Source organism: Staurois parvus, unplaced genomic scaffold (assembly GCF_062004578.1).
Source record: "Staurois parvus isolate SC_StPar_1 unplaced genomic scaffold, SC_StPar_1.0 ptg000613l, whole genome shotgun sequence".
NCBI lineage: Eukaryota > Metazoa > Chordata > Amphibia > Anura > Ranidae > Staurois > Staurois parvus.
Genome location: NW_028318409.1, coordinates 1,223,073 through 1,241,603, shown reverse-complemented (window position 1 = coordinate 1,241,603; position 18,531 = coordinate 1,223,073). Strand labels below are relative to the sequence as shown.

Here is an 18,531-nt window from a genome sequence, read left to right as displayed (position 1 = left end):
AAAAAATGAATTCTTCTATTGACTCAACATGCCTCTCAGCAAATAGTTTGGGGTGTCTACTTTCCAAAAAGGGGTCGTTTTGGGAAGAGGGGGCATTTTATGCCACACATCACTCTTCTAAACACCTGAAGACCAAGCCTTTTTTTGACACTTTTTGTTCACATGAAAAAAATCTGTATTTTTTGCTAGGAAATGACCCTCAAACATTATATTTTTTTTTAAAGCAAACACCCTAGTAAATAAAATGGTGGGTGCTGCAATTTTTCATGTCACATAGTAGTCGCGCAGCGATTTTTCAAACGCAAATTCGTTTGAAAAAATACACTTTTTTTTAGTTTTAATGCACAAAACACAATATATTGGCCAATTATTTGGTAGTTTATAAAAGATGGTGGTATGTCGTGTAAATAGATACCAAACATGACATGCTTTAAAACTGTGCATACCCGTGCAATGGCGACAAACTGCGTACGTTTTTAATATTTATAGGCAACAATTTAAAAGCCTTTACAAGCTACCATTTTAGATTTACAGAGGAGGTCTAGTGTTAGAATTACTGCCCTTGATCTGATGTTCACGGCGATACCTCTCATGCATGGTGCAACCACTGTTTACATACTGGCACAGGGCAAAAGCACGCAGGTCCACATGGGGGGCAGGGGTGGTTTTTTTTTTTTTTTGTAAATTATTTTGATTTTTTAAAATTATTTTTACATTGTCCCTTTTGTTTTTTTTATCTTTATCACTTTTAATGCTATCAGAGGGAATGCAAATATCCCCTATAACTTCAATGGGCATTGTCATATATTAGTTTTTGAGAAATCTGGGTTCTATCATACTCTAGATATCTCCTCTGCCCTTACATTATCTAATCAACCCAAAATCGGTGTGATCAGATGCTTTCCCAATTTACAAATGGCGCTGTTTATATCCTGCGAAACTGAAGTGATGAAATGCTCGTAGCTTCTGATTTCTTAGACTATAGAGATCATTGGCACCATTCTGGTCTCCAATCAGCTCTATGGTCAGCTGGCAGAAACACCGGCTGCATTCTCAGGTTCCCCCGATGGCATGGGACTGCCCGAGAAACCCGTGGAAGGCAGCGGGGGAGGGGGGCACCTTCTCCTGCTGCTTGTAAAAGCAATCCTGCAGCTAAGTAGCCACTAGGATTGCTTTAACATGAAAGCCGATCGCCAGCTGAAAAAAACTATACCAGGATGATACCAGGCATCATTCTGGTTATAACCACTCAAAGTCCAGTGATGTACCAGTACGTCGCTGGTCTTTGTTGGGTGTATATGCTATTTTTTTTATGCAGCCTGTGGACTGAATGAAAAAAACAGAAGAAATCTCTGCCAGAAAAAGTGTGTGGTATGCCCACCATTAGAATATTCCTCCCTGCATCCACCCACTTCTAATGGTGGGCACACATGAAATGTGCCAACAAATATTATAAAATATGTATGCCAAAGCATAGGGGCCATCCACCCACTGGCCTCCGCAGACCCCCATGCTTCGGCATATATGCTCTTTTTTTAACTGCGGATGAAAAATCTCATCCGACAGCACTGCACACACCTACTTATGTATATTCTGAGCGCAAGACCCTGTTGCTGTCAGAATAAACAAGTTGGTGCTGCAGCTGAATGACATCCTCATTTCTCAAGCAGGCTTTTTCCTCCTTTCTAAGACGGGTATTTACAAGCTGTTGGGGGAAACCCTGGCGATTAGTTCGCGGTAGGCGATTAGTTCGTGGTAGGCAAATGCGGCTAAACACGTTTTTAACCTAAGTTTTCTAGCAATCATTTTCCAACGTTCAGAAAAGTTTTTCAAATGCCCTATGTAAGCTGTGGTAAACTTGTTTAAAAAAAGAAAAAGTTTCCTGCTGTAAGGGAATATCATAATGTGTTCGTATCGCATACTAGCACATTATGAAAGGTTTACCTTAGAAAGAAGCCCTCCAGCAGCGTTCTGTCACCACAGACAGGGCTTTCATGTTCACCCGGTCTTTCTTCCAGGTTCACGGGCTGCTGCTGCTTGAATAGCCGAACCACTGATGATGTCAGTCCTCTATGGACTGTAATGGGAGCACCTCAAATACATGCGTTTTTTTTTTGTTTTTTTTTAGGCTTAGCAGCCAGTCTCCTCCTAGTAACCTGTATTCTATTGGTCTAAACAGAAATGCTTTATGCTTGAAGACATACAAAAACGCGTCTAGATACCTATAGGAGCTGATGTTCAGGTGTGAACCTAGGACTTTCAGTAGTTGAAGTATTAGGCTCCATGCACACTGGGTGTTTTAATAACGTTGGTAATGTTAGCTGTGTAAAGTCACATTTGAAACGTGCGGGGGTTTTTTACATTAACGGTTTGCCGTATTTTTTCATGTTTGTGTTTTTTAGTGGTTTTTTTGACCAAAAAAATGTTTTGTGCATGAGGACTTAAAGTGTTACTAAACTCACAACAGTAAAATCAGTCTGTATATGCAGTAAACATGCTTGTTGTACTCACTGTGGAACCTAAGTTGTTAATCCTCCGCATTGTGTTAAAAGGATGTTTGATCCTATTTTCTCTGATTCTCCCCTTCTTCTGTCCCCAATCCATCTGCTGATAGAACAGAGCCTTGGGGGCTAGCTGCACATGCTCAGTTTGGTGTGTATTGCTAGAGAGTTTTTTTTTCCTTGAGAGAGTGCATGTGATCAGCACAGGACCAATCAGCACTGTGCAGACAGAGGGTCTGGGGTCATGCAGCTTCATAAGACAATCAGGGGAGAATGCAAACTCCTACAAGCTCTAACTAGTGCACTGCTGGGCACTGATAGAAGTCACAAAACTGCCCTAACTGCTGATGAGAAAGGTTTAGCAGTTTATATTTACTAAAATAATTGTATTTCCATGTTGTATGTGCTGTGGAAGACCAGATATAGTGAATGCAGGGTCCTGGGTTTAGTAACACTTTAAATTGGAACTCAACACATCGATTTTACTGTTTCCCAAAACAGTTACATTAACCTCTTCCCTAACGCGCTAAAGCTGAAAGACGACTACAGTGTGGTTGTCTAGTTCTGGTACGACGTCCATGGACGTCATTCCAGAACACGCCGCCGGTGATATGGTAAACGGTCAATCACAGCGGCCTTTTACCACGTGATCAGCTGTGTCCATTGACACAGCAGATCACTGGGTAAATACAGTTGCCGGTTATCGGCTGCACTTTCCTCACGTTGTCACAGCTCGAGGAAAGTACTGTCAAGAACCAACAATTGTCAGAGAAGTGATCGGCACTGATAACCTGTGCCCTGCAGTGCCACCCACCTGTGCCCTGCAGTGCCATCCAGCAGTGCAGCATCATCAGTGCTGCCTATCTGTGCCACCTCATCAGTGCCCTGCAGTGCTGCCTATCTGTGCCACCTCATCAGTGGCCATCAGTGCTGCCTATCTGTGCCACCTCATCAGTGCCCATTAGTGCAGCCTCATTAACGCACATCAGTGAAGGAGAAAAATTACCTGTTTGCAAAATTTTATAATAGAAACAAAGCATAACTTTTGTTTTTCACATTTTCTGCTCTTTTTTTGTTTATAGCGGAAAAAATAAAACCCCCATTGGTGATTAAATACCACCAATAGAAAGCTCTATTTGTGTGAAAAAAAAAAAGAAAAATATTTCATATGGGTACAGTGTTGCATGACCGCGCAATTGTCATTCAAAGTGCGACAGCACTGAAAGCTGAAATGTGGCCTGGGCAGGAAGGGGGTATAAGTGCCCAGCAGGCAAGTGGTTAAAGGCATGCTGTAAATAACTGCCACAGTTGCTTGTGATCTGAACTGAGCTGTCAAGCCATCAAATGGCTGTTGTGTTTACTGATCATGTGTGGCAACTGCAGATCAAAGAGAGGCTATGAGCTGATTCACATTAATGCGGTGCCGATTGAAGCTCAAGTTTATTGATACAGTAGCTGTTTACAGGTTCATGTCAGGTTTACATCAGGTTCAGGACAGTATTAGCTCAGAATCTTATCCTGTTCACACATATGCGCTTTTAGGAACGTTCACGTCAGGTTTACATCAGGTTCAGGACAGGATTATCTCAGGGTCTTATCCTGTTCTCACATATGCGGTTTTAGGAACGGTTCACGTCAGGTTTACATCAGGTTCAGGACAGGATTATCTCAGGATCTTATCCTGTTCACACATATGCGGTTTTAGGAACGGTTCACGTCAGGTTTACATCAGGACAGGATTATCTCAGGGTCTTATCCTGTTCTCACATATGCAGTTTTAGGAACGGTTCACGTCAGGTTTACATCAGGTTCAGGAGAGGATTAGCTCAGGATTTTATCCTGTTCACACATTTGTGGTTTAGAATGGTTCCCATAGAAGTCAATGGCCTGTAATCCGCACCTGAACCTGAAGCCACTGCTCAGGATCGTACATGACTCTTTTTTTAAAATCGCACTGAATCTGCAGCGGTAGTGCACTGGACATATATGAACAGGCACCATAGGAAGCAATGTTATTTCACATGTCATGTGGATTGGATGCGGTTCAAACCACATCCAATCTGCATATATGTGAACGGGCACCAAGATGGCAAATTCCTTGGCTGTACAATATAAAAGGGCTTGTTTCACTTTCATTTGAATAACCGTGTCAACTGTATTATCTGAATTGTGGACAGAAAGGTAGAATAGTTGTGATTGATAAAAGCAAGGCAGGTGTTCATACAGTGCTGAAAATGTCAGGTAGACATCAGACTTCTGTCCGGAAGCAGAGTTGAGGGGGCTCTAACTTCAGAGTACAGCAAGCGTATTACACAGAGGACACTGATATGTAAAAGGACCAGCTGTGCATCCAAAGATTTAGTTGTATATGGTAAATGTAATTATTTGAAACAAAGGATTTTGTTTTTTTTCTGCTTCTTTTTCCTTCATCTGTTTATTCTGAAAGCTGTTTAACATTTTCATGATTTTTGCTTATCATTCTTAATATATATTATTTTGTCTCTTTAGGGCCCCTTTGCAATCATGGAATATTAAGAAGAGGAACCGTCTTCAGAGTGGGGGGGAGTTCCCCTCCCTCTGGCCTAGCTGCCCCCTCTTTGTATTGGACTCATGGCAGGAACTTAAAAACAGAGAAATATAGTGCACAAATATATTTTTGTATAGTTGTTGAACAGCATTGGCTGGTTTACATTTGTATAAATATTTATTATAAATAATATAGTGCCAAAGCAGTTTTGACACTCGTAAATGAAGGAGACAATGTTTGATTTTTTGTGTGGCTGATGTGTACTTTCGGAATTTGCGTATTTGCAATTATTTTCAGTCATTTTTATTTTGAAGCATTTTTCCCCAAAAATGGATTTGGCATGGCCAGAATGTACGACACGGTGTCGCTCTCTGCAGCATGCTTTGGATGTGATCTCGGTAGTGACCCGAGGAAGCGGGAAACAAATCAAGGCTTTCCTTTCCTTTTACTGCTGCAATGCCACTACGTTAAAGGATGAATACGGACGCAATGCTCTTCACATTGCCGCATCATGTGGAAAGAAAGAAGTGTTGGATTGGTTGGTATCAAAAGGTGTAGACTTGTTGGTCAAAGACAAAGAATCTGGGTGGACAGCATTGCACAGAAGTATCTTTTATGGGCACATTGATTGTGCATTGTCCCTCCTAAAGGTAATGTATTTCTTTAAACCTTTCAACAAATGATCTAAAGATTGACTGTTGACTCTTGCTTTTTGTGTGAAGGGCTCTTTCATTTGTATTTTCAATAGTACATTTAATTATTATTACTTTAAAGCATAAAAAAACTACTTACAGTAGACTGTATGTTTGGATGAGCTGACAACCTTTCTTTACAGGGATCTTTGCTGTAGGCTGAAAAATCTTGCTTGTTGTGGCCAGGCTGCTCCACAATTTTTTGTGGCTACATAAGTATACTGAAAACTTTGTCTATATCAGGGGTATCCAAACTTTCTAAACAAAGGGCAGGTTTACTGTCCCTCAGACTTTAGGGGGGCTGGACTTTGGTTAGTGGGAATAGAAAATTCCATGGTGGTAGTAGACAATGTTTCCCGCTGGTGGTCAGTAGGGGGAAAAAAACAACAGCACCTGTGGTCAGTAGGAAGACTAGTGCCCCCATTATCTGTGTCAGTAGGGGGAGTAGCACCCCATCGTTGGTGTCAGTGGGAGTAAAAATGCCCCATCATTGGCATCAGTGGGAGTAATAGTATCACATCATTGGTATCAGTGGAAGGAATCATGATTATGATAATTAACACTTGAAACTTTAATTTAAAGATAATAGTTTATTATAAGTTTTTACTAAGTGACACATTCATAATCATGATTGTCATTTTATACGGTTTTGCTTCTAGTATATTTTCTTGTATTGTGTTAGATATGTAGGTTGTTTTTATTAAGCACATGCATTGGGCAGTGGTAATCACTCGTCCTTTTGTATTAGATATAACAGCTGATAGCCATTCTTTATAATTGGCCCTTAAGGGAGTGATAGACCACTACATAATGGTGTGCTGCGCTACAAGTGATTAACTATGAGTAAGGTCTCGTTTGACTGAAATGCGTTAGTGTTACTTGTATTCTGGAACCATTTTATACTCCACATTCGAATAAAGCTTCCACTATTTCATCTTCACCTTGTTGCCGATCCTATATGATTTGACGCCTGCATTTCTGTCAGATAATGCTCCACTTTGCCCAGAAAATTGTTGCAATTACAAATGTAGCAAGTGGTGAAAGAAGAGCAATCCAAAATTCCAGCAGATAGGTGTAATAAACTAATTGATGGTTACAGGAAGAGATCAATTCAGTTATTTTTTCCAAGAGGTGTGCTACCAAATATTAAATTGAGGGTGCCAATAATTTTGTTCAGTCCATGTTTTACATGGAATGTGTCAAATTTGGCTTTTTGTTTTTCCATTTTTGTGACATACCAATACAAACAAAATAAACATGGGTATGCCTAAACATTTGTAATTACAACAATTTTCTTGGTGAAGTGGTACATTATCTGACAGAAATGCATGGGTGCCAATATTTTTTGCTATGACTGTATAATTGCACTTCAAAATTACGGTTTGTGTTATTTAATTGGATCTCATGGATCTCATTGTTTAAACAAAGACCTTTAGGCGTTGCTTATAGCATTCAGATTCCCTGGAGACGTGAAATGGGTAGTGTTAAAGGATATGGCTAACACTGATGGCATTTGTTTTGGACACTTTTTCATGCATGGGGCCCAATATATTTTTTAGGAAACTTGTTGTATGGCCTCCCTTACAAGGGAGACTGCCATCATCTAATCTCGGGAGAAGTGCTGCTTTTAGTGCCAGCACATTTCCCTATGAACTACAATTTCTTCTGAGATTCAAGCAGCGACTTCTGACTGCTCTAGATTGGAGCCTTATTTCAGCCAGGTAACATATGGGGCTGACAGATTTTAGTATACTTTGGTGAACAACACTTTGTGAATTGTCACTTCATCTGCTTTTCTGTGTACTTCCAGCATGGCAGTAATCCGCTCGTTCAGGATAAAGATGGATTTTCTGCCTTGGATCTTGTAATGAAAGACCGTCCTTCCTTTGTTGTTTTTCAAAACAGTGGTGAGTGTATCATTTTTTTCTTCCGCTGAGACTTTTCAGCACTCACATTTATTTCGCTTGTCGATTACTGTTATGGTAACTTAAGTTCCGTTGCTGAATAGTATCAGGTGCTATATATCATGCATTGGAAATAAAGTGTAGTAAATATCATTCATTACATATAAATACTGTTTTCTGTATTCAGTTTTTCTTTCTTTCTGTCTTTTTTTTTTTTTTTAAACCTAACCCACAGTACATATGACTTGCCTGAGGTGTGACAATTTAATTCCCGGAATGGACTGTTTTTTACCAAAAAGTCAAAATGTTTTATTGAATAATAAAAAAAAAACCCATAACATTACAATATAAAGCATTGAATTGTACAAAAGTTGAACACAAATGTTTACAAACAACCAAGCAAACTAAGAAAAAGAACAACTCCAAGGTGACTACTAAAAAGTGTGTAAGACTGATCAGAACACAGTAGTGTAGAACTGTACAAACTACTAATTTGCCAGCAGCAAAAAACAGTCAGCACAGCCCCAACTGAAGAAGACATGCCTATATCAGGGAAGACTATGTATGGGATAGATAGATATATAGATATAGATATATATATATATATATATATATATATATAGAGAGAGAGAGAGAGATAGATACATCTATATGGATAATAAGAAAAGAACAAATGTGCATCCAATATATGAAACTAATGCAAACATACTTTAAGTGCAGGTGTCAGCAGATTGCAGCCAACGATCCCAGATTTTGTAATATTTGGTAGGGCGGCCTCTATTGACATACACTGTATTGCCAAAAGTATTGGGACACCCCTGCAAATCATTTGATTCAGGTTCAAATCACCTCCATGGCCACAGGTGCATAAAATCAATCACCTACACATGCAGACTGCTTCTACAAACATTTGTGAACGAATGGGTCACTCTCAGGAGCTCAAAGAGTTTAAGCATGGTACCGTGATAGGTTGCCATTTGTGAAATTTCCTTGTTACTAAATATTCCACGGTTAACTGTTCATGGTGTTATAACAAAGTGGAAGCAACTGGGAACAACAGCAACTCAGCCACGAAGTGGTAGGCCACGTAAAATGACAGTGGGGTCAGCACATGCAGAAGCACACAGTGGACAGAAGTCGCCAACCGTCTGCAGAGTCAATAGCTAATGGCCTCCAAACTTTGTGTGACATTCTTCTTAGAGCAGAGACTGCGAGCCAGGCCTTCTCGTCTGACATCAGTGTCTGACCTTATAAATGCGCTTCTGGAAGAATGGTCAAACATTCCCATAGACACACTCCTAAACCTTGTGGACAGCCTTCCCAGAAGAGTTGAAGCTGTTATAGCTGCAAAGGGTGGGCCAACTCAATATTATATATAAACAGTGCAGCGCTATGAATGTGAATAAATATATATATCTCACAACCAGTACAACAAACTCCCCAGTGCACAAAGGGGTTAAACTATTAAAAAGTGCAACATGTACATTCCCACCGGGAATATAAAATATGTGAAGGTGATCAGTGTCCTATCAACACTCAAAAATCAAAAACATCAAATCACTCTACCGTAAATAAAATTAGCACAATTATACAACAAATCAAATGTCCATAAAAGGTGCTCAAACGATAATATTCATGCAAGTGCTGCTAGGTGCTCACTCCGTGCAATTCCTTAAGTAGCCGAAGTGCCCCCTCACCTCCTTAAATCGACCCCACAGGGTCAGCTCGCTCTGAGAATCAGAACCCCTCTGATCGGCCACAGGATCCTGTTCACATCCACTCACAGATCCTCCAATCCTTATATGCACAGCTCTGTCAGCAGCAACCCCTCTGGATCATACACAAACAAAGAACCTCCATAGTGTAAAACCGCATTTTTATTTGGTAAAAACAGTAGGGAAAAAATGCCCACTCACATGCTTTCTTCTTTAACATAGCTCTTTACCTCATGCTATAGATGTATTGCATGGGTATTAATACAGGGATTTCAAATATGGCCCCCACGCCGGAAACGACGTCACCGCGCTCCCGGAAATACCTCCTTGCGTACCGATGCGTTGTCACGCTGCCACATGACTTCCTCAGGGACCCTTTTTTACAGGAGTTTAGTACCTCCTCCCATTCCTCATCCCCAATGGCCCCTGTGTCGGTCTCCCAATGAGATTTAATAGCGTAAGCCAGGTCAGAGGCTTTTGGGGTGAGGAGAAGCTCCTACAGAGTGGAGATCAATTTTCAAGGTTCTTCCCCATACACCACGTCCAGTAAAGATACCGAGGAGAGAACTGGGAAGCTGTCAGTAAATTGAGATTTTAAGGCATGTTGTACCTGTAGGTAATGGAATAACATATAATTGGGGAGGGAGAACTCTTGTTTCAGAACCTCAAAGGTTTTTAACACCCCATTAGATAGTACATAAGAGAGAAGGTATACACCTCTAGAAATCCACAGCCTGTGGTTTGGAATAGTTAGGAGTTCCGGCAATAACTGATTGGACCAAAGAGGAGCATTTATCTTAGAGGTGAAGAGATCCCAGCTTCTTTTATAATGGAAGGCCACCCGTTTAGTAGACAGAATGGGTGCAGACTTGTTGGAATTTCCGGGTCAGAAACTAAAGCACAAAATCTCTTCCTGTCAGTTTTATCAATATGGTAGAGATGGGAAAGTTGGACTGCTAGATAATACAGACCAAGGTTCGGTAAGGCAATAACCCCAGGGAGGTTGAGTTCTTGTGTATGCGCCATGCCAGTTTATGTCGGCTGCTGCCTCAGAGGATTTCAAGATCATGTCCGTAGCCTTAAAGTACCTAAGTGGGATATAGACTGGAGAATACCAAAATACAAAAAGGATTTTGGGCAACAGGACCATTTTTACCAACCCAATTTTACCCATAACCCCTAATGGTAGTCTTGTCAAAATTTTGCATTTTGCCTTAAGAAGGGAAAAAAAGGGGCTCCATATGCAGGCCAATGTAGTCAGCAGGTGAGCTAGATATTTATTGGTATTAACTCACTGTAATGGAAAGCAGGTTTGGTCAGCAGAAGGGGAGATTAAAAAAGAAATCTGAAGAATATATTTAAAAAATATATATTTTTAAAAATGTATTTTTTTTAAATATATTTGTCAGCTTTTTTTTAACATAAAAAAGTCATTTTAACATATATTTTTACATATATTTGTAAATGCATTCCAAAAATGTAGATTTGTATTTTTAAAGACATAAAGTATATTTTAAAATTTGTTTTATATATATTTTGTAATAAAAACGCATTTCAACATACAGTTTATATATTTATTGAAATATATTGAATTTGGCCAAAATTGTAACAATTGAAATATATGTCACTATATCTGGGAAGAATATTTTTAAAATATATTTCAAATATATTTTTTTTTTTCATATGGGGAAGTTCTGCCGCTAAGATGTATAATAGGGGTGAAAGAGAACACCCTTGAATGCCGGAAACATTCCTGGAATTTTGTTTTCTGGAATACTGCTCAGTATCTCTGTCACAGCACGCTGGATGTCCAGAATGTCATCACATATGTGGCCTTTAATAGCATTTTTAAATTTTGGAAAACAGCCAAAAGTTACAGGATGCCAAGTCAGGGAAATAAGGTGCTTGCTCAAGTTTCAGAATAGATTCTGGGCCAGGAAATCGTGAACATATATGACTGTGCAGGAGCATAGTCATAGTGGAGAATCCACTTGACAGGCTAGAGTTCCAGTTTTTCCCTCCAAACAGATTCTCATAACCTTTGTCCACATTTGCATCCTTCCTTTGCTTTTTTGGCTGCCCACTTCTTGCTTCATCGAGGACACTTTTATCCCCTTCTTTAAACCACCTAAGCCATTCAAAAACACTTGATTTCTTTATGGAATGTTCACCATAAGCCTGTTTAACAGGTTTTTCCCTCACATTTTTGCCAGTTTTAACCCAAAATGTGATATTAATCCGCTGCTCCAGATTCTTGTCACTCATTTTCTGCCCACAGTGCAATGCACACACGTGTTACTTCTTCTACTACTCCATAAAGACTGAGTCAACTGGTCTGTGACCCAGGAGAGTGCAAATGAAAACATGTCAGAACATGCAAAAGGATGTGTGACTCACAACCACAGTGCTACGCTGCAGGCATTCCAGGAATTAAATTGTCACACCTCGTATTACTAATGCGCAGTAAATAATTTATCTAAAAATTGTTAAAAGAACCTTCTCCAAATGCTTGCAGCAACACAACTTACACCCACTGCCTGCTGAATGGAGAGCGAAAGAGCAGCATCACGCTGTTGAGGTCATCCTTCTGTTCATTCTGCTTTTCTTTCCTCTTATCGTGTTCTCTATTGGTACATGTCCAGACAGAAAAACCTGACTGGCTCCCAATACTCACTCTTTTTCCTCCAGACCAGGTGCTTTTGCATAGGAGATTACATTAGGAGGTTGGGTACTAGCCTAGGCTTGTATGTAAAGGAAAACTTTCATCAAAATAGTCATGGAGGCTGCATTCTGCGAATGCGTGTTGTTTCACTTTCCTATTGACTTTCTTTCAAAGCTCTGAGTTACTGATAAGGACTTCTCACTTTTCTCTGATTTTCTTCAACTGCATACTTGCTTCAGGTCAGAGACTTAGAAATGATTGAAACAAGATGGTGAGCATAACAGACAGGCAAGTAGTGTTTTCAGGAGGGCAGCTGTGGCAGCTGCCATATTTCTAAACTGAAAGTTTTCTTTTGAAAACAAATCTGATTTTAACAAATGTTTAAATGCATTGAAGCATAACTCCCAGGTTTGATTGAACTTTAAAGTCTTACTAAACCCACAACCATAAAATCAGTCTGTATATGCAGTAAAGCATGTTTGTTATACTCCCTGTGGAACCTAAGGGGTTAATCCTCTGCATTGTGTAAAAACGCTGTTTGATTCTGATCCTCCCCTTCTTCCAGTGTCCACCTCTTATCTCCTGATAACACATATCGTGTGGAGTCACTCTGCACATGCTCAGTTTGATGTGTATTGCTAGAGTGCAGCATAGGGCCAATCAGCACTGTCCGTACAGAGGTCAGGGGTTCTGTATCCTAGAGCAGAATGAAAACTCCTACAGGCTTTAAAATGTGCTCGGCTGGACACTGATAGAAGTCACAAGACTGCCCTAACCGCTGATGAGAAAGGTTTAGCAGTTTATATTTACTAAAATAATTGCATTTTCATGTTGTATGTACTGTGGAAGTCCTGGTTTACACCAATGCGGTGCAGCAAACGTTGTGAATCCTGTGCAATTCCCGCACCGCATTGCAGTCGCATCGCGTTCATGCGATCTGGTGTAGGTGCCACTGATAAATGAATGACACCCTGAAACAGATTGCAAAATGCGATTGCCAGAAATCGCATTGGTGAGAACACCCATGCGATGCGACTCAGGTGCGGATTTAAAAAAGGGTCCTGCACCTTTTTGGTGCAGATGCAATGTATTTTGAGCCATACAAAGTGTATGGCTCAAATCGTATCACACATACATTTGCATATAATCTGCACAGGAATGCGGTGCGGTTCCTTTGCAAATTACATGCTGTGTCCTTCACCACATAGCGTGAACCTGGGGTAACTGCTGATGAGAAAAGGTATTTATCAATTTATATTTACTAATATAATTGTATTTCCATGTTGTTTGTACTGTTGGAGACCAGATATAGCAGGGTCCTGGGTTTAGTAACACTTTAAATAGTTTGTTTGGACCAACCTGGTCCAATCAGTTTCCTTCACTAACAGGCGCATTTGCTGTCAGCACTGTGTAAACTGTATATAGCATCAGCAGGCCTTGACAAATTTGCTTTGAATATAGGAGCCAGGTAAAAAATGTAGTAGCCCTTTTTTTTTTTTTTTGTCAGCGCCCAGGGCAAGGCAACTTTTTGGCAGAATGCTTCTTACAATGCTATTTGCCACACAACAATCATGGCAAAACCGCACCACATTTTAGACTCCATTGAAAATAATGGCAACTGAACCTGCGTTTTGCAATCACAACAATTATGCCTCGATCCCAAAGCACCCACGTGTGAATGGAGCCGCCCTGGTTTGCACTTATGCGATTCTGGATGCGCTTTCAAACTCACAGATTAACAGGACAGGCTAGATATCATGTGTTCTAGTGAGGTGGTTCACACAGATGCGATCCACATGCATTGTGGTTTGAGTGCCATTATGAAAAGAGTGCTGTGCGAGTTTGTAGTGGCATGTTTTTGCAATAGAGTCAATGGGAGGAGATTTTGGATTGAAGTCAATGGGAGGCGATTTTGCATTGAAGTCAATGGGAGGCAATTTTGCATTGAAGTCAATGGGAGGCAATTTTGCATTGAAGTCAATGGGAGGCGATTTTTGCATTGAAGTCAATGGACACGATTTTCCATTGAAGTCAATGGGAGGCTGTTTAAACCCAAGCACCAGGATGCAATTTCTAGTCGCCATGGTAAACGGGATTTGTTGAGCCCCGACATACAGTGTCTACAGTGGGAGGGAGTCTTCGCCTCCATGTACCCAGAACAAAATTGAGTCAATCCGAGCATTTCTCAGCCATTCAGAGGAAGCTTTGCATTTTCTGAATGAATACAGGGCTTCCTCTGATTGGCTGAGATGCAGAGCATGACATTATCCACTCACCCCTCCAACTCAGCCAATCAAAGGAAGCCTTGTATTCATTCAGAAAATGCAGAGCTTCCTCTGAATGGCTGAGACATGCTCAGCCTGACTCAATACAGCACAGCGCTGTATACTGCATGTAGCTGATGCTACATTCAATTTTTACTGTGCTGACAGCAAAGGCATCTGTTAGTGAAGGAGTGTATGTGTGTGATAGATATAGATCTATATATAGATATACAGATATACACACGCACACACTGTATATACTCAGACCCACACCTATTCAGTTATGTCCAAAGATGGTTAATTTTGCTGACTAATGCAGATGTATTTTTTTCTTAGATCCCACTGAAGTTTACACTTGGGGAAATAATATTAATTTCACTTTGGGGCATGGAAGCCAACAAAGTAAACATCATCCTGAACTAGTGGACATGTTTCCTCGCTCAGGCATATATATCAAACAGGTATCATTTATTATTAACTGTAAATACAAGTAAATATGTTATTTTTGAAGCCCTATTTTCATTAGCTATCTGCATTTTTGACTTGAAAGAGACATCTTTGCTGTGTTTATAGCCACTAGTACTGACAGAGAGATAAAAAGCTCATACAACAGTATCAAATACTAGTTGGTAATGCTGATCTTGTGGAGTTTATACAAGATAAATTAGGAATGTGGTTATGTGGTACAATTTAACCACATCCCATCCGGCCGTTGTTTATAAACGGCCGGAAGGTGGCAGTGCGGGGTCGGGTGGCTGTTTATAAGTGGCCTCCCCGCCCCCTGCTTGTGCGCGCGCCCTGGGAGCGGTCAGCACCGCAATCCGGTGCCCGCTGTGTCCTCCGAACACAGTGGAACACCGATCGTCGTACGAGACCTCTGTGCGAGGTCCCAATTATGTTATCACTGATTGGCCAATCAGTGATCACATGCAGAGTAGTAAGCAAGATGTCACTTCTGACATCATTGCTTACTACGTGTGAAATCTGTGAATGATCACAGAGGTCACATGGTACAAGGCTATTCACAACAGCCTTGTACCATGTGACAAGCTGTGACCAATCACAGCTCACACAGTAGTTCTCAATGGCTGCAAGAATGCAGACAGAAAGAGAAATGATTGCTTTTACAGCCTTTATGGGTGTAAAAGCAATCAGTGTTAAAAAAAAAAAATCTTCATCACCCCCCACAAGTAGTATAGTGTCACCATGGTGACACTGTACTGCTAGGGTGACAGTATGAAGAAAAAAAAACAAAAAACAAATAATATAAAAAAATAAAATAAAAATGTTTAAAAATTATAATTTTTGGTTATAAACTAATTTGTGTTATTTATTTATTTATTTTTTACTAAAAAGATAACGGAATAAATTTTGGCCAAGATTTATGATGAAATATTATTTATTTGCAAAATTTTATAAGAAAAACACTTTTTTTCAAAATTTTTGGACCTTTTCATTTAAATAGCAAAAAAAATTTAAATCCCAGCGGTGAATAAATACCACCAAAATAATAAAATGTCTCAAAAAAATTCATATGGGTACAGTGTTGCATGACTGCACAATTGTCATTCAAAGTGTGATAGCACTGAAAGCTGAAAATTGGCCTGGACAGGAAGGGGGTAAAAGTGTCCGGACTTGAAGTGTTAAAGTGTTTGTTAGTCTTCAATTATTAATTTTTAAAAATAATAAACATGTCATACTTTACCTCCTCTGTGCAATAGTTTTGTACAGAGCAGCCCGACCCTGCTGTTCTCGGGTCCTCTGTCAGCGCTCCTGGCCCCTGCCGAGTGCCTCATAGCAAGCCTTTTGCTATGGGGCACAATTGTGGCTCGGCCCCACCCTGTCCCCTGCCTCTCCTCATTGGCTTTGATTTACAGCAGCAGGAGCCATTGGCTCCTGGTGCTGTCTCCGAGCCAATGAGGAGAGAGAGCCGCTGCTCTCATGCACATCGCTGGATCGAGATCTGGCTCAGGTAAGTATAAGTGGGGGCTAGGGAGAAAGCAGACCACATAAGATTTTTTACCTTACTGCATTGAATGAATTAAGGTAAAAAAAACAACTTAGCTTTACAACCACTTTAGGGCTAACTACATTCAAAACTGATACTATTAATAAAAGTCAGCATTGGTGCACAGAATCCCCTCCTGACTACCTAAATCTTATCAAATTCTGCATTGCCAAGGTTTGAATTTATTTTTATGTCTGTCTCCTTCCTATAAACCATAGTAAAGATGTACCTCTCTTGCTGCTGGCTTTCCCAGTTTAATTCTTTTATTATGGAGAATCCATCATGGAATTGTTAAACCAACTTTTGATTTAACATGCCAACAAAACTTGGGTGGGTGTGGATATTTTAGTGGTGATACCTTCCTGCTGGAGTCCCTAAGTAATAAAAAGAAGTTTAGGATGCAACTTGCTAGTCACCTGGAAAATGTGACATTTTAGTTGTGGTTAGAGCTGGCCTTTCATCATAGACTTGAAGTAGACATTAGAAGATGGTTTAATAGTAGTTTTGTTTAGGTGGTTTGGAATTACAGTGATCGCCTTTTGTTTTTTGTAATTACTAACAGTTCAACCATTCAGGAAAAAATACCAAGGAAAGCAGAAATATAATTGTTATGGCCAGCAGAGTATTGAGATAGAGGTTAGGATGACTCCAAACTAAAGTTGTTTTCTCTTCTCTTTAGGTGGTACTTTGCAAGTTTCACTCAGTATTCCTGTCTCAGAAAGGGCAGGTTTACACTTGTGGCCATGGTCAGGGAGGTCGTCTTGGTCATGGCGATGAACTCACATGTCTGGTATGTTTTGCATATGTAACTCCATCAGGACCTAGTAAGAGTTGTATTATGAAAAGCTGTAAAGATGATTGATCATGTTTAAGGATGAAAGAGATATTTTCCATGGGGATTATACAGAGCTTATTATTCTTTGAAAAAAGAGACAGAAGAACAGAACATTGTGTTCACGTTCATAAAGTCTTGGCAAATCGCCACGTAGGCATGACATTTAAAGTGTAGAACTATGGAAAAAAGTGAATTACAATTTAAAACACAAGCTAGGATTGTACAAGACATCATTTGTATGCCATTTCAACCAATCTCCTATTCTTTTTATTCTATATGTTCTGGCATGCAGCCTCTCTATAAAACACAATTGCCTATTATTTTGCTGAAAGCTGGTTCCAGCTGTTTTTGTTTAAACCTGATAGATCATATTATAGCTTCTATTCTTGTCCTTCATATAATGCCCTACTTCCTTTTTAAAAGTACAACTATCAGGAAATTTACTGGGGAGGAAATTGCTACATATTAATACAGAATACCAATATAAAAGTTTTAAATATATATTATTCTTTTTTCGTAAATTTTACCTGAGCATTAGCAGGCACAGTATTTAACAAAGTCTCAAATGGTGAAATAAGCGATTTACTTGGTAAAATATTTTACAGCGGCATTAAGCCCAAATTCAAACATTTACTTTTTTGCAGTTATCAATTCTAAGATGTGGTGGCTGCATTAGTTTTCTTTTTAAGCTTTCTTTCCTTTATTTTTATTTTACGGTTATCCAACCAGTAAATCAGTTGTTGTTCAACAGAACAAACTATCAAGTAAAACCTTTATCCCAAAAGAAAAAAAAACTGTTGCTGTAACTGCAGTGTGAGCTGGAATTTGGCTTCAGATTGTTAAATTGATTGTATCAGATTGCAGATTGTATCTAAATCTGCTAGAACATTTAACATTCCCCTCCCCTTAGCCTGACAATGCCTGTGTCCAAAGGTGCTCTCTATGACTAAGCCCTGTGGGGAGGGTGTGTGATTTGGTGGAGACACGTAGGCTGAGGCCGCTCTTTATCATTTATTCACCCGGGCTAATCAGGAGTAGCAGCGATCCTTTCCTCTTTGCATGTTCCCATGTTCTGGGTCACATGGATATGCTTTCACCTCTACTTTGAGCAGCGCAAAAAGCAATCAAACTGGTCACAGTGAAATTTCACTTTATTTCTGTTGTATATATTTAGTATATCTCTTGTGTATATAATTCATGTTTTTCTTTCTTATTTTCAAGGTACCGAGATTGGTGGAAGGTCTGACTGGTCACCCTTGTAGCCAGGTGGCTGCTGCCAAGGACCATACAGTAGTATTGACAGAGGATGGATATGTCTACACATTTGGCTTAAACACTTTTCATCAACTAGGCATATTACCTCCCCTTTCAAGTTGTAATACACCCAGACAGGTATGCGTATTTCTTGTAAAAAGAAAGCTAT

The 18,531-nt window shown here is 39.9% G+C and overlaps 1 protein-coding gene across 1 annotated transcript in view; it reads left to right on the top strand.

Moving 5' to 3' along the window:
• The window catches only part of IBTK (inhibitor of Bruton tyrosine kinase), a 124,128-nt gene that overhangs the window by 12,574 nt on the left and 93,023 nt on the right, over positions 1-18,531 (top strand). The window contains exons 2-6 of the mRNA XM_089693094.1: positions 5,010-5,678; positions 7,531-7,627; positions 14,602-14,726; positions 16,953-17,063; positions 18,330-18,500. Of these exons, the coding sequence (XP_089549220.1) occupies positions 5,358-5,678; positions 7,531-7,627; positions 14,602-14,726; positions 16,953-17,063; positions 18,330-18,500 (825 nt within the window). The 5' untranslated portion in view covers positions 5,010-5,357. The remainder of the gene's footprint in view (positions 1-5,009; positions 5,679-7,530; positions 7,628-14,601; positions 14,727-16,952; positions 17,064-18,329; positions 18,501-18,531) is intronic.